Below are 14922 nucleotides of genomic sequence, written 5' to 3'. Positions count from 1 at the left end.
CACAGCTGAAACAGAAAGGGGGCCCCTCCCTACTGACGTCAGCACAGCTGTCCCAGTCTTCAAGTCTCTATCCCAGCCCTCTGTTCTTGGGTCTGACAAGAACCACTCTAAGTGGCCTGGAATTGGGGCCTCTTTCGTCACTGCCAGGCAACGAGAGGGTTGTCACCAGTCATACTGGTGAGATAAAGCAGAGGTGGGAGAATCATTTCTTACCTTGGATTTACAATGCAATGCACTTCCTGATTAAAAAAACATCGTTATGAACAGTAATTACTTTGGATAATTCTGCATGTGAAATAATTCACACTTTAGATTAAATGGACTTCTTTTTTTTTTAATTTTTTTTTTTTAAGATTTATTTATTTATTTATACATGCACTGGGTACAGTAAGAAGCGCAGGAGGGTGAGAATTCACCAGAGCCAGAGCGGGGAGCAGAGCAGGCAGAAGGACCGAAGTACACTGCTGAGGGGAGCAGCAGGCAGCAGGAGAGGTCTGCGCGCCACGTGGGGCCATGTGGAACCCTCCTCCAGTGGCCGGGGAGCAGCCGGGGAGCGAACCGGTACTGCAGAGGCTGCGGGCAGCTTCGCAACCCAGTGCACAACCGCTGTGCCACCAGGGAGGTCCAGATTAAGTGGACTTCTATGGGCTGGTGTGGGAAGCCGGAAGCATTTAAAATACCGGTTCTATTGGAAGATGTAGAGGTCCAAGCAAAAGAAACATGGTATTTTATATCCCAACCTGGAGTTCTAAAGCATCTGAACACACAGAGTTAGAAGGAGCTTTCTGTTTTTACCAGAGACCAGTACCCGCGCATCATCGGCTGTCAACAAGGGCACAGCTCCGCTGACTGCGACTTTAGGTATTCAAGTATAGGTACAGCGACAAAATAGAAATGGCAGGTTGATCAGGAACCTGTTAATTTCCATACATTCTTAGGACCAGCCACCAGTAGCAGTTGGCCAATTCTAAAGCCAAAGCCAGAGAAAAGAGCATCTCACCAAACAGAGGCACACAATATCTGAGACCTTATTTTAGCTTTCACACACTGTTGTTTTTTTTTTTTTTAATTTTTAAAAAAGTATTTATTTATGCATACAAGAGCTGGGGTACAGGCCAGAGATGCGGGGTGAGAGGATTTACCAGAGACAGAGTGGGGAGCAGAACAGGCAGACTGACTGTAACACACTGCAGAGGGGAGCAGCAGGCGAGTCAGGAGAAGTCTGCTGTGCCATGTGGGTTGCTCCCGGGCCAGGGATCGAACTTATGCTGCAGAGGCTGCGGATTGCTTCATAGTGTGGTGCTTAAGCCCTTGCACCACCAGGGAGGCCCCACACATCATCTTAAAGTTCACCTCCACTTTCCTTTTGAAATTATAATCTCCGTGAGAAAAAAATGAACTGACCATATAGAAACACACTGAAATGTCCACAATGCAACTAAGTTCATCTAAGACGCCTATTTCTCATTTACTGCAAAAGCTGTAGCTGAATATCAACCATGGGAGTCAACGGCTGCTTAGAGTGACGGACTCAAACCTGAAGGCCTTTAGCCTCTTCAAGTATGTTCCCTTCCACGTCAGATTTCCTCTGACCCACAGTACCTGCTTGACTTCTCTCCTCTCCCAGAGGAGTAAGTGCTTTACCTGTTCCTAAGATCACATCTTCACAGGCCTCCTTCTCCTCTTGCCCCATCCATTTGCTCTCTTCCCACATTTTACACTTTTCTTCTTCCTCCTTTTCAGCTTCTTCCTTGGAAGTGAGAGGCACTCCCAAACACTGAAAACCTACAACATGTCTCTTCTAAACTACTTCTGCTTCAAATCATCTCTGTCTTCTCCCTTCTAACAGTATAGAAGTGTCCACCCGATTTCCTCCCTTTCCATTCATTCTTTTCCTGCTTACCTAGGCCCTCCTATTATACTAAAATGACCTGCTCAAGGTCACAGTAACGTAATTACAAAATCTAGTTTCTGACTCGTGTCCTTCATCCTACTTCACTGCTGCAGTCACCTCATGTTAGAAGACTTATAAGAGCCTGCCTTTTATGATGGTTCTCTGTGTGTTTTTATATTTTCTATGCTTCTAAGCAACAAATGTAAACCTCTAACAGTCACCGTCTTTTTTTTTTAAAAGAAAAAAGACAATAAGCATTTTCTCTTAATGAAAGCAAATATCTAGGACATAAGATACAATGTACCTTTTAAAGTATTTGAGGACAACAGAATACTTTGTGAAATAGAAGAACCAAAAGTTTCCTTTTAAGTCTCACCATTGGTAAGAGTTTAAATCTATATGGTCTTTATCTCTGTCAAGAGCAAAATGCTAGACACATAGTTGGCACCCAAATATTTGTGGGATGAATTTGTGGCTAAATAGAGGGAGCACAGGGTAACCCAGAGAACAATAGTTTGGGTGCTAAATGCTTCACTCCTGACTCAACCATTAAATATATTTGCTGTCTTAGGCAAGTTGCTTAATCTCTTTAGATGTATTTTCTAGTAAAATAGAAATACTAATGACTGCCCTATCTAGCTCAGAAAGTAATCAAGCTGCTGATAAAAAGTGAAAAAAGTCCTTTGAAAATATAAATTTTTAATTGAATTCCTCAGAATGTTTCCTAATGAATGTTTCCCAACATTAGAATTTCATAAATTACCATTATAAGGTCTTTGCTAAACCTAATTAAAAGGGAAACAAAGGATCTTCTCACATATTTGTAGACTCCAGCAAAACCCAGAAAATGTGCACTTTATATTCACTGACTCACAGAAAACTAAATATGCAAGGCATTGGGTTGGGGCCACACAGAAGAACAGTGTTGCCTGCCCAAAAGGAATTCACTGTCCAGTTTACAAACTGTCCCTTTACAAATCAACCCATATGATATCCAAATTGTCTAGTTTTGTTCTGCAAAATCAACTTAAATACCATGGCCTGCAAACATCAAAAGTCAAACATGAGCCACCCCCTTATTTTGTCAGAGTGGCTAGGAAGAAAGGGCTAGATCATGGCAAGAAAATTATTATGTGCATAAAGGAAAAACTTGATTCATGTGGCTGTGCAAACTACAATGTGAGCTCTTTAGGGCAAAGGATAACAATTTGGGCTAAGGGGGATGAAAGAATGAAGCAAAAAGCAAAATTTAGGATTGATGAGGATGGAATTCAGTAACCATCTGCTAAATTGTCTCATGACGACTCCCTAACTTACACACAGAGGGCATGTAATACTTCTAAATGCCAAAGAAAGTGCCATCATCCAGAGTTGACAATGTGCTAAGCACACTCATTCATGAAGTCTATCTGCTTTTTCAAGTGCTATTCCCACACACTTCACGCAGTTGTAGTAACAGTCTTCTTACTAACACGTAAGTTTCTCTATTCAGGTATCCTTATCCACTGCTCTTTACTGGTCACCTTTTTTGCAAACAGGATTATTTGTTTAGTGTTTGCTTTATTAGCGTGAAGGTTTTATGAGGACACAGCTCATGTCTGCCTTTTGTGTTTACACAGCACCTGTAATATAATTAGCAATATAGGCTACTGAATAAATGAATTAGTGATTCCAAAACCCACTCAACTGTAGGAACTTTGATCTCTAATTGAGACCTCTAAGTTTAGCTGAAGAAATGCCCTTCAGAAAAGCTTTCTTGAAATTAATTTAATAATGTTAAATTATTAATTCCTCATGCTTAACAGTGAGATAGAATGAAGACCAAACATAACTGTAATATCAACAATTGTAATGGTAAACTCACCTATAAAAGAATAAAATACCTCAGATCCGATGAAAAAAACTATGTTTTATGAAGAAATATCTAAAAGTAGAGGACCTGAGATAGCTGAAAATGAAAAGAAATAGAAAGTATACCTAGATATTAAGAAAACAAAGGTCTCAATATTACTCTAAGATTACCTCACAACAATAAATGTCAAATAAGACAAAGAGAACCCATTATAATGAACTAACTTCTATAAAATAAATATTATCAATAATTTTTTTTGCATAGATAATACTGGAATTTGGATTTCCATAGGGAAAAGTGCATGTACAGATGAAGCTCAAGACTTGCTAATGAAGCTCTTCCTGATACTTTATTCCACCTTTCATTAACTACTACCAATAGAAGTGAAGAGGGGGTATCACAACAGATACTACAAATACATAAAATATGACCAAAAATATTATGAACAAACTTTAGTGTTGTTAAAGACAACACTAAATTTGCAAATTATGAATTATTGGGTCATGATGTATTTTTTCTGTTTTCTACACAAAAATGCGTCATGACTTTTCCAACAACCCAGTACATTACTACAAATATATGTTCTCAAAATTGGTGCAGGAAATAGGAAATATAAATATTCATCAATGTATCTTTTAAATAATTTCAAGCTTTCCCATTTAAAAAAACAATAGCAGTTTAGGCTGAGGTGACTTCAGAATTAATTCTGCAAAATACCTTCTAAAGAAAGGAACCAATTTTAACAAACTTTTGCAGAGAATATTAAAAGAGGGATAACCTACTAGCTTACTTTTCAAGGCCAGCAAAACCTTGATACTAAAAAAGCTTAAGATTACAAGGAAAGAAAAATTCAAGTCCATCTCCTCCTGAATATAAATACAAAAAATCCTAAGCAAAATAACAGCGAATATAAACAGCAATAAGAGCGATAATACATCAAGAGTATGACTGAGTTTCACCCAAGAATTCAAGGTTCATTTAATGTTCAAAGAAATGAAACTCTACAATTCACCACATAAACCAATCACTATAATTTATTAGCAGAATAAATATCATTTTATCATTTCACTAGGGAGAGAAAAATAATGTGATAAAATTCAATACCCATTCATGAATATGCTTAGTAAACTAGTAATAGAAGTGAATTTCCTTAATCTGACAAATGGTATTTACAAGGAACCTACCACAAGCATCATATTCAATGGAAAAACACTAAAAAGTTCCCTCATGTCATGAATGAGATAAAGATAACTGTTATCACTTCTATTCAAAATTGTATTGGAAGTTGTCAGTGAAATAACAGGGGGAAAAGACCCAAAGGTTGAAGGCTAAACAAGAAAGAAATAAAACTTACATTTGCAGATGGTATGCTTGTTTGCTCATGTATATATAAATTTCAACAGACTCACTGATTATTGAATAAGTGAATTTAGGAAGAGAACTGAATAATCAAATTATTCTACAATTAAAGAATAAAAAGAATTTTAATGATATTAGAGTAGCATCAAGAAACATTAAATATCTAGAAATCAAATAAAGATGCATAAGATCTCCAGACTACAATTAAAGAATAAGAAGAATTTTAATGATATTACTTAGAGTAGCATCAAGAAACATTGAACATCTAGAAATCAAATAAAGATGCTTAAGATCTCTAGACTGAAAATTATGATATCATTTTTTTCTGCACTTTTTTTTTAATGATAAAGAAGCTTTACTATACTTATGTACTAAGGGCTTTATCTTTTTTTTAATTGAGATAATACTGGTTTACAACATTGTATGTGACTCAGAGGTATAGGATCACACCCTCTCAGAAGCCTGTCCTCACACCACAACACCACCAAGGCATACACAGTCCTCTACCATAGTGCATATGCCCCCTTGTCACTGTGTTTCCCCTGGTCCCTCTTTTAGTCTTGATTCCACAGTCAGTTTTCTAGGATTTGTAACTGGTTTGGTTTTATATGAATTATTGTTTCATCATGTATTATTCATTTATTTCTCTATATTCCACATATAAGTGAAACCATCTGGCATTTGTCTTTCTCTTCACTTAATTTTCTTAGCATTATCCCCTCTAATTCCATCCATGCTGTCACAGATGGCAAGAGTTCATCTTTTTTTAGGGCTGAGTGGAAAACTATGAAATCTTAAGGAGGGATATATAAGATTCATGGATTGTAAGACTAACACTGTAAAAAAGTTAATTCTTCCCAAAATTGATCTATAAAGTTGAATGTTAACAGGTTTTGCAAAAGACCAAATAAACTGTCTAAAATGTATATGGAAATGCTAAGACCTAGCTAAGAATAGCCAAGATAATCTTAAACCAAAACAGCAAAGCTGGGAAACTCAGGCTTCCAGCTATCAAGACTAGTAGTAGGTATTGAGAGACAACAGACAAACAGATCAATGAAACAGGGTATACAAACACATTCAGATCTAAAAATGAAACAGGGAGTTCAAAAGCTGACTTTCACACTTTAGTATTTCATTTGTAACAGAGGACACCACGCAGAGTGACAGAAAAAGAATGAGTTTTTAATTTATAAATGGGGTTAGGCCAGCTGTATATTCACATGGGTAAAAAAATAAATCTACCTTGCATCATACACAAAAGTCAATTCCAGATGGATTACAGATCTAAATGAAGAAGTAAAACAAAGTTTTTAGAAGATGACATAAAGGAATATATTGGTAACCTTGGTGTTAGGGTAAGCAAACATTTCTTTAAAATGTCACAGAAATGCAAAGGAGGAGAATGACTAAAGTATGTGCTTCACTTTCTAAAAAATCTCTATTAAAGTATTACATACAGAGAATTATAAAAAAAATCACTATCCAGCTCAGTGAAGTTTCACAAAGTAAAGTAGTTACACTCATGTAACTACCACCCAGATAAAAAAAATAGAGTATTACTTGCACACCAAAAGTCCCCCCCTACCACATGCCCCTAGGCTCTATTCTGCCTCCCAAATCTCTTAAATTATGAAGCTGTATTTATGAAAAACCACCATGACGAGATTTTAAAATGCAAGCCACAAACTGGGGCAGATACTTGTGACACTTACCTGACAAAGAACTCATATTTAGAATATAAGAACTCTGATGAATCATTGAGAAAAAGACAAACACCCTACTAGAAAAATGCATAAAAGACTAGAATAAGCACTTCAAAAATAAAAAGTGTATCTGTATGGCCAATAAACTATAACATAAACAATGCTGAATACCCCGAACACATAACAGAATGTTTAAAAATGTAAAGACTGACAATACTAAGTGTTGATAAAGATTTGAAGCCAATATATACTGCTGGTAGAAATACAACCTTTTATAAACAATTAGGAAAACTATTTGGTAGAATCTAATAAAGTTGTTAGAATCTAACTTGTTAGTCACAACTGGTTTGTTGTGACTGATTATAATTATGACTAGTTAAATGTGTCTAGATAATCATTACTAGTTAGTTGTGGCTAGTTAAATGTCACAGAGAAGATGACTGTCACATTCAAAAATCAGCAGAAAGTTCCAAGTGACTCAAGGGTGGAACAAGAGATTGAAATGAGGCCTATGAGATAAGAAAAAAAAAGTATGAAGACATTTATAGGTTATGTTAAGGTGTTTTGACTTTACCCTAAAAACTGACAGGAAGCACCAAAAGATTTCCAGTTGAATAACTCTATTAGAGCTTCAAACCTGATGGAGCTTCTGAATACAAATATGAAGAATGAATTGAAGAGAATATGACAAGATGCAGAAAGATGGGACGAAATGAAAGCTAGCTGACATAGAGATGAAAGAAGCAAGCATTCAGGAGATAGCCAATAGGACTTGTTGGCTAATTAAATATTGGGATGAAAGATGGCAAAGTTGGAAGGATGATGCTCAGGTTTCTGGCTTAGGCAGGCAGGTGGGCAGTGGTAGGTAGTTTCACTGAGATAAAGCACATGGAAGAAAAGAGAAAGCACAGTTTGATAGGATGACAAGATGATGGAGTTTAGTAAGAACTCAAGGAGTTAGTGATACTTCCAAGTGAAGAATATTAGTCGATGGATTGATGCAAACAACTGAAGTTAAGGATAAAGATGCAAAAATTTAACATGTGGATAATGACTAGAACATGAGAATGAATGAAATCATTTACACATAATTTACATACAAGAAGGATGCCCAACATTCCCTGAGAAATCACATCATTTTAAAAAGTGGAGAAGGAAGAACCTAAGAGTGAGATTGAAAAAAAAGCAAGGAAGGAGGAAAACCAAGAGTGTACAGTACCACAGAATAAAATAGAGGGTTTCAGAAGGCACAGGTAGTCACAGCACCCAAGCTAAATCAGGTCCAACAACTTAAGGACTGAAGTTTGTCCTAATTTAATGAGATCGTCAGCAATCTTCACAACAGTTCAAGTGGCACAGTGGAAACAAAAGCTGTATTTCAGAGTTTTAAATATTGAATAAGAGGTAAAGTAGATAGCAAATACAATTCCAAGAAGTTTGCAAAGGGATAAGAAAGATAACAAATCCCAAGGCAAAGTGAACTTTTTTGATAAGATACTAAAAATTTAATCTATTTATAAATAGTTTTTTTTGGGAAAGTCAGTTTAGAGGGAGAAGCTGAAGAAAAAAGGTAGTTGACTTCGATTGAAGGTTTTTGAGAAGATAAAAGGGAATGCATGGAGGAGCACAGATACTGATATAAGTTCAAGTTCAGTTTAGAGGAATAAAACAAAAGTTACCCCTGTTAAAAATCGTGCATTTGCAAATTAAGCATAAATGCTTTAGTATGTTCAATTTCACAAAGTAAGCAAATAAATGCAAGTTTAAAATGAAATATCAATTTTATGTATTGTATTACCACGGGAAAAATAAAGTAACACTCAATGTCACAAAGGGTAAACAGAAACAGGAATGCCCATACATTGTCAACGGACTTAATTTGGTACAATGGTTTAGAAACCAGTTTTCCAACATGTATCAGAAATCATAAACATTCATAGCAATTAGATTTCTGGGAATCTATCCCAAGAAAACATTGTAAAATACAGGCAGGAACTTACATACATAAGGATGTTCATTACAGTACTACCTATAATAATGAAAAAGTGTAAATAACATGGAAGTGGCTAAGTAAATCATGTTATTGTTGTTAGAACAATATATGTATTTTAGGAAAAAATTAAGCACATAAATCATATAAAACATGGATAAAATACACACATATATATTTGGTAAAATTTAAGAAAGTGTACACAGAATGAGTATCACATTTCAAAATATGCATTAAAATACTGAAATATAAAATGCTAAAATAATAAAGTAATTGTATTAGAACTACCATATGGTCTAGCAATTCCACTTCTAGGAATTTATCTGAAGGAAACAACAACACTAACTTGAAAAGTTACATATGCCCCCATGCACATGCAGCATAATTCTTAACAGTCAAGGCATGGAACAACCTAAATGTCCAATAACAGATGAATAGATGAAGAAAATGTGGTATATTTATACAATGGAATATTATTCAGTCATAAAAAGTAAATACTGCTATTTATGCATGTTGCTAAGTGAGATAAGTCAGAGAAAAAGAAATACTGTATAATCTCAGTTATATAATAGACTCTAAAAACTGAACTATCAGGAATAGAGACTAGAATGGCAGTGGGGGTACAGGCCATGAGGAGATGTTAGTCAAAGCATACAAACTTCAGGTGATAAGTTCTGGTGACCTAATATACAGCCCCATGACTACAGTTACCCATATTCTAACTGTATATTTGAAAATTGCTAAGAGAGTAGATTTTAAATGTTCTAACCACCATCGCCACCACCACAAAAAAATAATAATTATGTGATGTGGTAAATATGTTAATTAACATTACTATGACAATCAGTTCATGATATATATGCAAATAAAATCATCATTTATGAATCCTAAATTTATACAATGTTATATGCCAATTATGTCTCAATAAAGCTGGAGAAAATTATTCCAAAAGGTGCTGACTTCTGGAAAGGAGTAAAGGAAATATCCTTTGAAAGAAGAATAGGAAAGAAAATAAGACAAAATCTAGGATCAAATGGAATATCTAAATCCACTTCAGGTGATTTATTATTTACTTTTTGATTAAAAAAGGACATTTCAGTAAATCTGCCTATTCTGCTCCCCACTCAGTCTCTCGTCTTCCACACCTCTGGCCTACACCCCAGTTCTTCTACTCAAAGATAAATAAAATTAAAATAATAATAATAATAAAGGACATTCTGTAAGATATAACTCATATTCAAAAACTATCAAAAACATGTAAAATCTAGCAGCAACTTATAATCTGATAATGAAACAGAGGAAGTAATGGCTCAAATATGAAGTTTATTCAATTTGAGTATAAAGGGAAGAAAAAGCAAGTAAGAGACAAGGAACTTGTCAAAGATGACAAATAAGAAAGAAGCAGAAATGTAAGCTCTTTGTATATTGAATGCAGTACACTAGAAGACGTACCCTTTATAGCAAATTCATAATCCAATTAGACAAAAGAGAACCTTGGGATGTGTTTTACCTGGTTGAATAAAGACATTTCAATGATCTTATTCTTTGGGATAACAGTCTAATAGCTGAACAGTTCCCTCCACCCTACTCCAGATTTCTTTCAATCTAACGAAAGACAAGCACTCATCAACGATGCCGAAAGAATGCATAAAAATGACTGGTTACTTACCCTATCGTAACCAGGTTTTACAGATTCCATACTACCATATCATTTTACATATATGCCAAAATCATTGTTGAATTCTGTGTAAATGTACTTTTGTTTACATTACCCCAATTTACATTTTTTAAGATAAGGCATTTTCAAGGAGTCCCTATATTTACAGAATTCAAATTAGACTGCCATATGCTGACTGGGGGATAAGATGCTTGTTATGTAAGACAGAACTGTTGATTTTTATGATTGCTTCATATCTAAATTAATCCTTCCCAACCTCTTCACAGTAGAGCCTACATTAAGATCCAGAAACCCAAGCTAATGCTAATGCTAGGACTCAAAATTAAACATTTTTAAAGGAGTGATAAAACCAACTGACTTGAATACCATATTAAAAGAATGTGATAAAGAATAAAAACATTCAGGCCTACAATAATCTCAAAAATATAAAGTCCATTATCTAAATTTTTTACTCTGTAATCAAAAATTCTCTCCAAATGGAGTATATAACAATTTATATTACCAACCTAGCTGAACAAAGCTATGCAAAAGGCAGCAAATTTGGAAGATTCATTTTTGCTTATGTACTTTTTGCCAACTATTGCCTCAATAATAATAGTTGATTAGCAGTCATCTATCATTTGTATGTCAAAATATAATTAAAATCCACATCTTTTTTTACTAAAAAAGCTAAATCTAAACTGGAATAATCAGGATGAGAGATAATGTTTAAAAACATTAATACAAAGGTTGTCTCTTTACAATTTTCCTGTCTTTGCTCAATGCAGAATCCTATATTTTGAAATCCTGTTAGTGAAATAGTGCTTAAATATTACCTCAATTCTTATGCTGAATATAAAGAAAGGGGAAAGACAACTAACAGCTTAGTATAATAAAAAACATTCTGCAAAAGTTGTTAGGTAACAGGATAAAGTTAAAAACAGTCCAAACCTTCAGAGAAGTAAGCTAAATCACTTTAGCACTCCCTGTCTGTGCAAGCTAAGAGGAAGATTAAATCCTTAAAAGATCTGGGTTAAAATGGCATGTTTGTGGGAGAGGGTGGAGGCAAAGATAGGATTTGGCTTTTTTTTACATATTATTTTCATTTGAGAATAATCTCATAAACCATAATAAAAGAAGGAAAACTTAAAACTACTCAACAGATCAGAGAATAAAGGCAACTCATCTGGATATTTCAACTTTAAAAATCTAGGTTTGATCTCTTTGATCAAACACCCACTAAACATAATTGCTACAGTTTTAAAATGTGTAACTTAAGATAGTGCAGAAAACAATTAACTTGCTGTGAAAATGAATACAACTTGCCAATCAGTTGGTCTTTAACCAGAACCTTTGGGTATATAGACTGTACAGAGAATGATTTGGCAAAGAAAAGATGAGGATAAAAATCTACTAAATACAATCTGTTCTCAGTAAGACAACTCTAATTTCCAACATGGAAATTAGTTATTTGTTATTCTACATGGAAACGTTATTTGTTATTATACTTTATCTTTTGAGCTATCGGAAGCAAACCATCTTACCCAATTACATACTTCAGAAAATTTCAATTAATAAAAAACCTTTACAAGGAAATGATTTCCAAATCACCAAAAGCCAAAGGACAAGATGTTCAGGAATTTAGAAAGTATCTAAGAAAGAATACATTCAGGGAAGGGCTTTATCAAGGTGGACAAAGTTCAGAATGGCAGAATTCCTTCCTTGTTGTAATGAATAGGCTCAAACTCCCACTGGGTGAGTGACTTATCACTGAGCACAGCACTAAAACAGAAGGGAAAGCCTGGCACAGAAAGCTTGAATGGCCCACAGAAAACCTAGGTGGTGACAAGAACCTAAAGGCACATGCAGGTACGCATCTTTTATATTGGATGTGATACACTTACATGGCCCCTGTTGAATCTCTTGGGGACCAACAGTAAAGCAAGTTTAGAACTTCAAATCTTGAGACATCTATAGCAAGATGCTGATCCAATGTGGCTCCAAATATCTTCTGTTTTCCTGGCTCACCTGAAGAGGAAAAAACACTACAGAGGATGTGGGAACTGAATTTCTTTATGTAGTTTCTTCTAGAGCAACTGTCTGAAAGTTTTGGCCCAATCCTTTACGGAGTCTGGAGATAAGATATTTGAGGGACTAGTGAAAAAAAATTCAAATGAAAAGGTGGAGTGAGACATCTAAAAGGGGAACATGAGAGCCAAAGATAATCCTGTTGGTCTATCAGTGTTTCTATCCCTAAGTGGGAGGAGGCAGAGAAAGGAGAGGAAAAAAAAATGCAGATGTTTCTCCCTCCACTCCCTCGCCCCAGTTGCTACTGAAAATTCACAAAGTACCTAAACTTTTTTGACCACAGTTAGGGAGTGAATAAGCAAGATTACTTAGAAAGTTTAAGCATTTTGTCAAGTTTCCCTCCCCTGGTTATATGACATTATTAAGCAGCAGGGAGGCCTTCAGATAATATTTGTTTTGTAAGAAAAGATTCTATTGGAATACAGCTTGAAGCAATCGAGAAAGAGAAAAAATAAATTCAATTCATACAAAAATGGAAGTCGCAGGACAATATACCATATTGACAAAGTTTATTTAGTTCCGTTTTTCAAAAGGGGAAAGACAGCTTCATGTAATAAGAAATCAGAACAAAAGTTCCCAATTAGTAGAAAATCTTTTACAGCTAAACACCACAAACAGAATGCTTCATCCCCTTAGGAAATATCATCCCTGGAAGATAATCTCTTACAAACTAAGATTAGCAGAACCAAGTCTGTTGTATATAACCACACAGAAGCATAAAAATGTCATCCATATTATTTTGAATTCATTTTAAATTTATTTCTTATTTTTTAAAAAAGATTTTACCTAAATACTGTATCATTAGAGGTATTCCCAGTATTCATGTAATAAATAGCCTAGGACATAAAACATTTTTCTTTCCAAATATATTCCATTTTAACCAGTGTTTACTTGAACTGTCTGGTGAAAACACCAGAATTTCTGAAAAATAAGACTTGGAGAAACAAGCAGATCCTTACCTGACGTGGCTGTTCATTCATTCGTTGTGGGTCTGATTTCACTTTATTACTAGGATGATTTGTGACTTTGGTTACTGGTTGTTTGAAAATTGATGCTGTTTGTCTAATTGGCAATGTTGTATTCAAGTCTGGTTTACCCTGTGGATATAAGTATGTTTTCATTAATAAATATTAATTACATAGTCATTACTTTAAATTAGATTGTTCCTTACTTCTGTGTCTATTTCAGTGTTTTAAATACTCAAAGTACTATTAATACACTTTCCTTGCAACATAAGTTTTTGTATACTTTTAAATCTAAGAAAATTCTTGACATAAAATCCATAATTAACTTGATTAGCAAAGTACTAAGGACTGATACATGAACAGATATATTAAAGCAAACACAAAAGGAAGGAGAGTTTTCAGGGCAGCGACCATTTTTACATTTTCTGAAAATGAGGGAAATAATGGCATACTTAAGAATTAGAATTAATGCTCAGGTGTTAGGAGCCCAGGCTTACATAAAACACACAGCAAACTTCCCCTTTAAAGAAGAATAAGATAATCAGAAATGGAAGTTCTAAATCCAGTAAACAGAATGCAACTCAGACAATGGAAAAGGAAGTATTCCCTATTTTTTAATCATATTTAAAGATACTTAATTGAAGCTTCAGAAAATCAAGCAACATACTTAACTACGTTTAATCAAAAGATAAATAAAATGTAAGGTATGCTCTAATGAAGTCAAAATTTGGCTTAGAATTGCTATTAAGTTCATGTGCAACACTCAGGAGATATGGGGTGGAGGGGAGAGGGAAACAGGAAAAGAGGGAAGGAAACTAAATCTGATTTAATCATTATGTGCTCTGATTCTGGCAAAAAAAAAAAAAGTCACAGATCTCTGAAAACATAAATCTGGCATTTTTTACAGAGAAATATGTGCAATAAATCAATAGAATAGTTGGTGAACTTCTATCTTTACAATTATCTCTAGATAATAATTGTGGCATCTACTTCCATATTCCAAAACAGTGGTTCTCACACTTTAGCATGTATCAGAATTATCCGTCCACTAAGTTTTTTTTAAAATACAGGTTACTTGGACTCACCCCCAGAGCTTCTGATTTAGTAGTTCTAGGGTAGAATCTGGAAATCTGCATTTCTGTTAAGGTCTCAGTGATGCTAAAATTTATTTATTTATGCATACAAGAGCTGGGGTGTAGGCCAGAGGTGTAGGGGGGTGACAGGATTCACCAGAGACAGAGTGGGGAGCAGAATAGGCACATTGACTGAAATTACACTGCTGAGGGGAGCAGTGGGAGAGACAGGAGAGGTCTGCTGCGCCATCTGGGTAGTTCCCTGGCTAGGGATTGAACTTGTGCTGCAATAGCTGTGTATTGCTTCATAGAGCTGTGACTTAACCCTTTCTTTAATA

At 35.0% G+C, this 14922-nt stretch overlaps 1 protein-coding gene across 1 annotated transcript in view; it reads right to left on the bottom strand.

The window, feature by feature from the left end:
• MBD2 (methyl-CpG binding domain protein 2) overlaps positions 1 to 14922 on the bottom strand; it is a 59342-nt gene that overhangs the window by 14070 nt on the left and 30350 nt on the right. The window contains 1 exon segment of the mRNA XM_037508493.2: positions 13506 to 13643. Within this exon segment, the coding sequence (XP_037364390.1) occupies positions 13506 to 13643 (138 nt within the window).

The sequence above is a fragment of the Talpa occidentalis genome, unplaced genomic scaffold, assembly GCF_014898055.3.
Source record: "Talpa occidentalis isolate TD23 unplaced genomic scaffold, MPIMG_talOcc4v2.1 talOcc4.13, whole genome shotgun sequence".
Lineage (NCBI taxonomy): Eukaryota > Metazoa > Chordata > Mammalia > Eulipotyphla > Talpidae > Talpa > Talpa occidentalis.
Note: the sequence above shows the minus strand (reverse complement) of the source record. Positions and strands in the feature narration are given on the sequence as shown.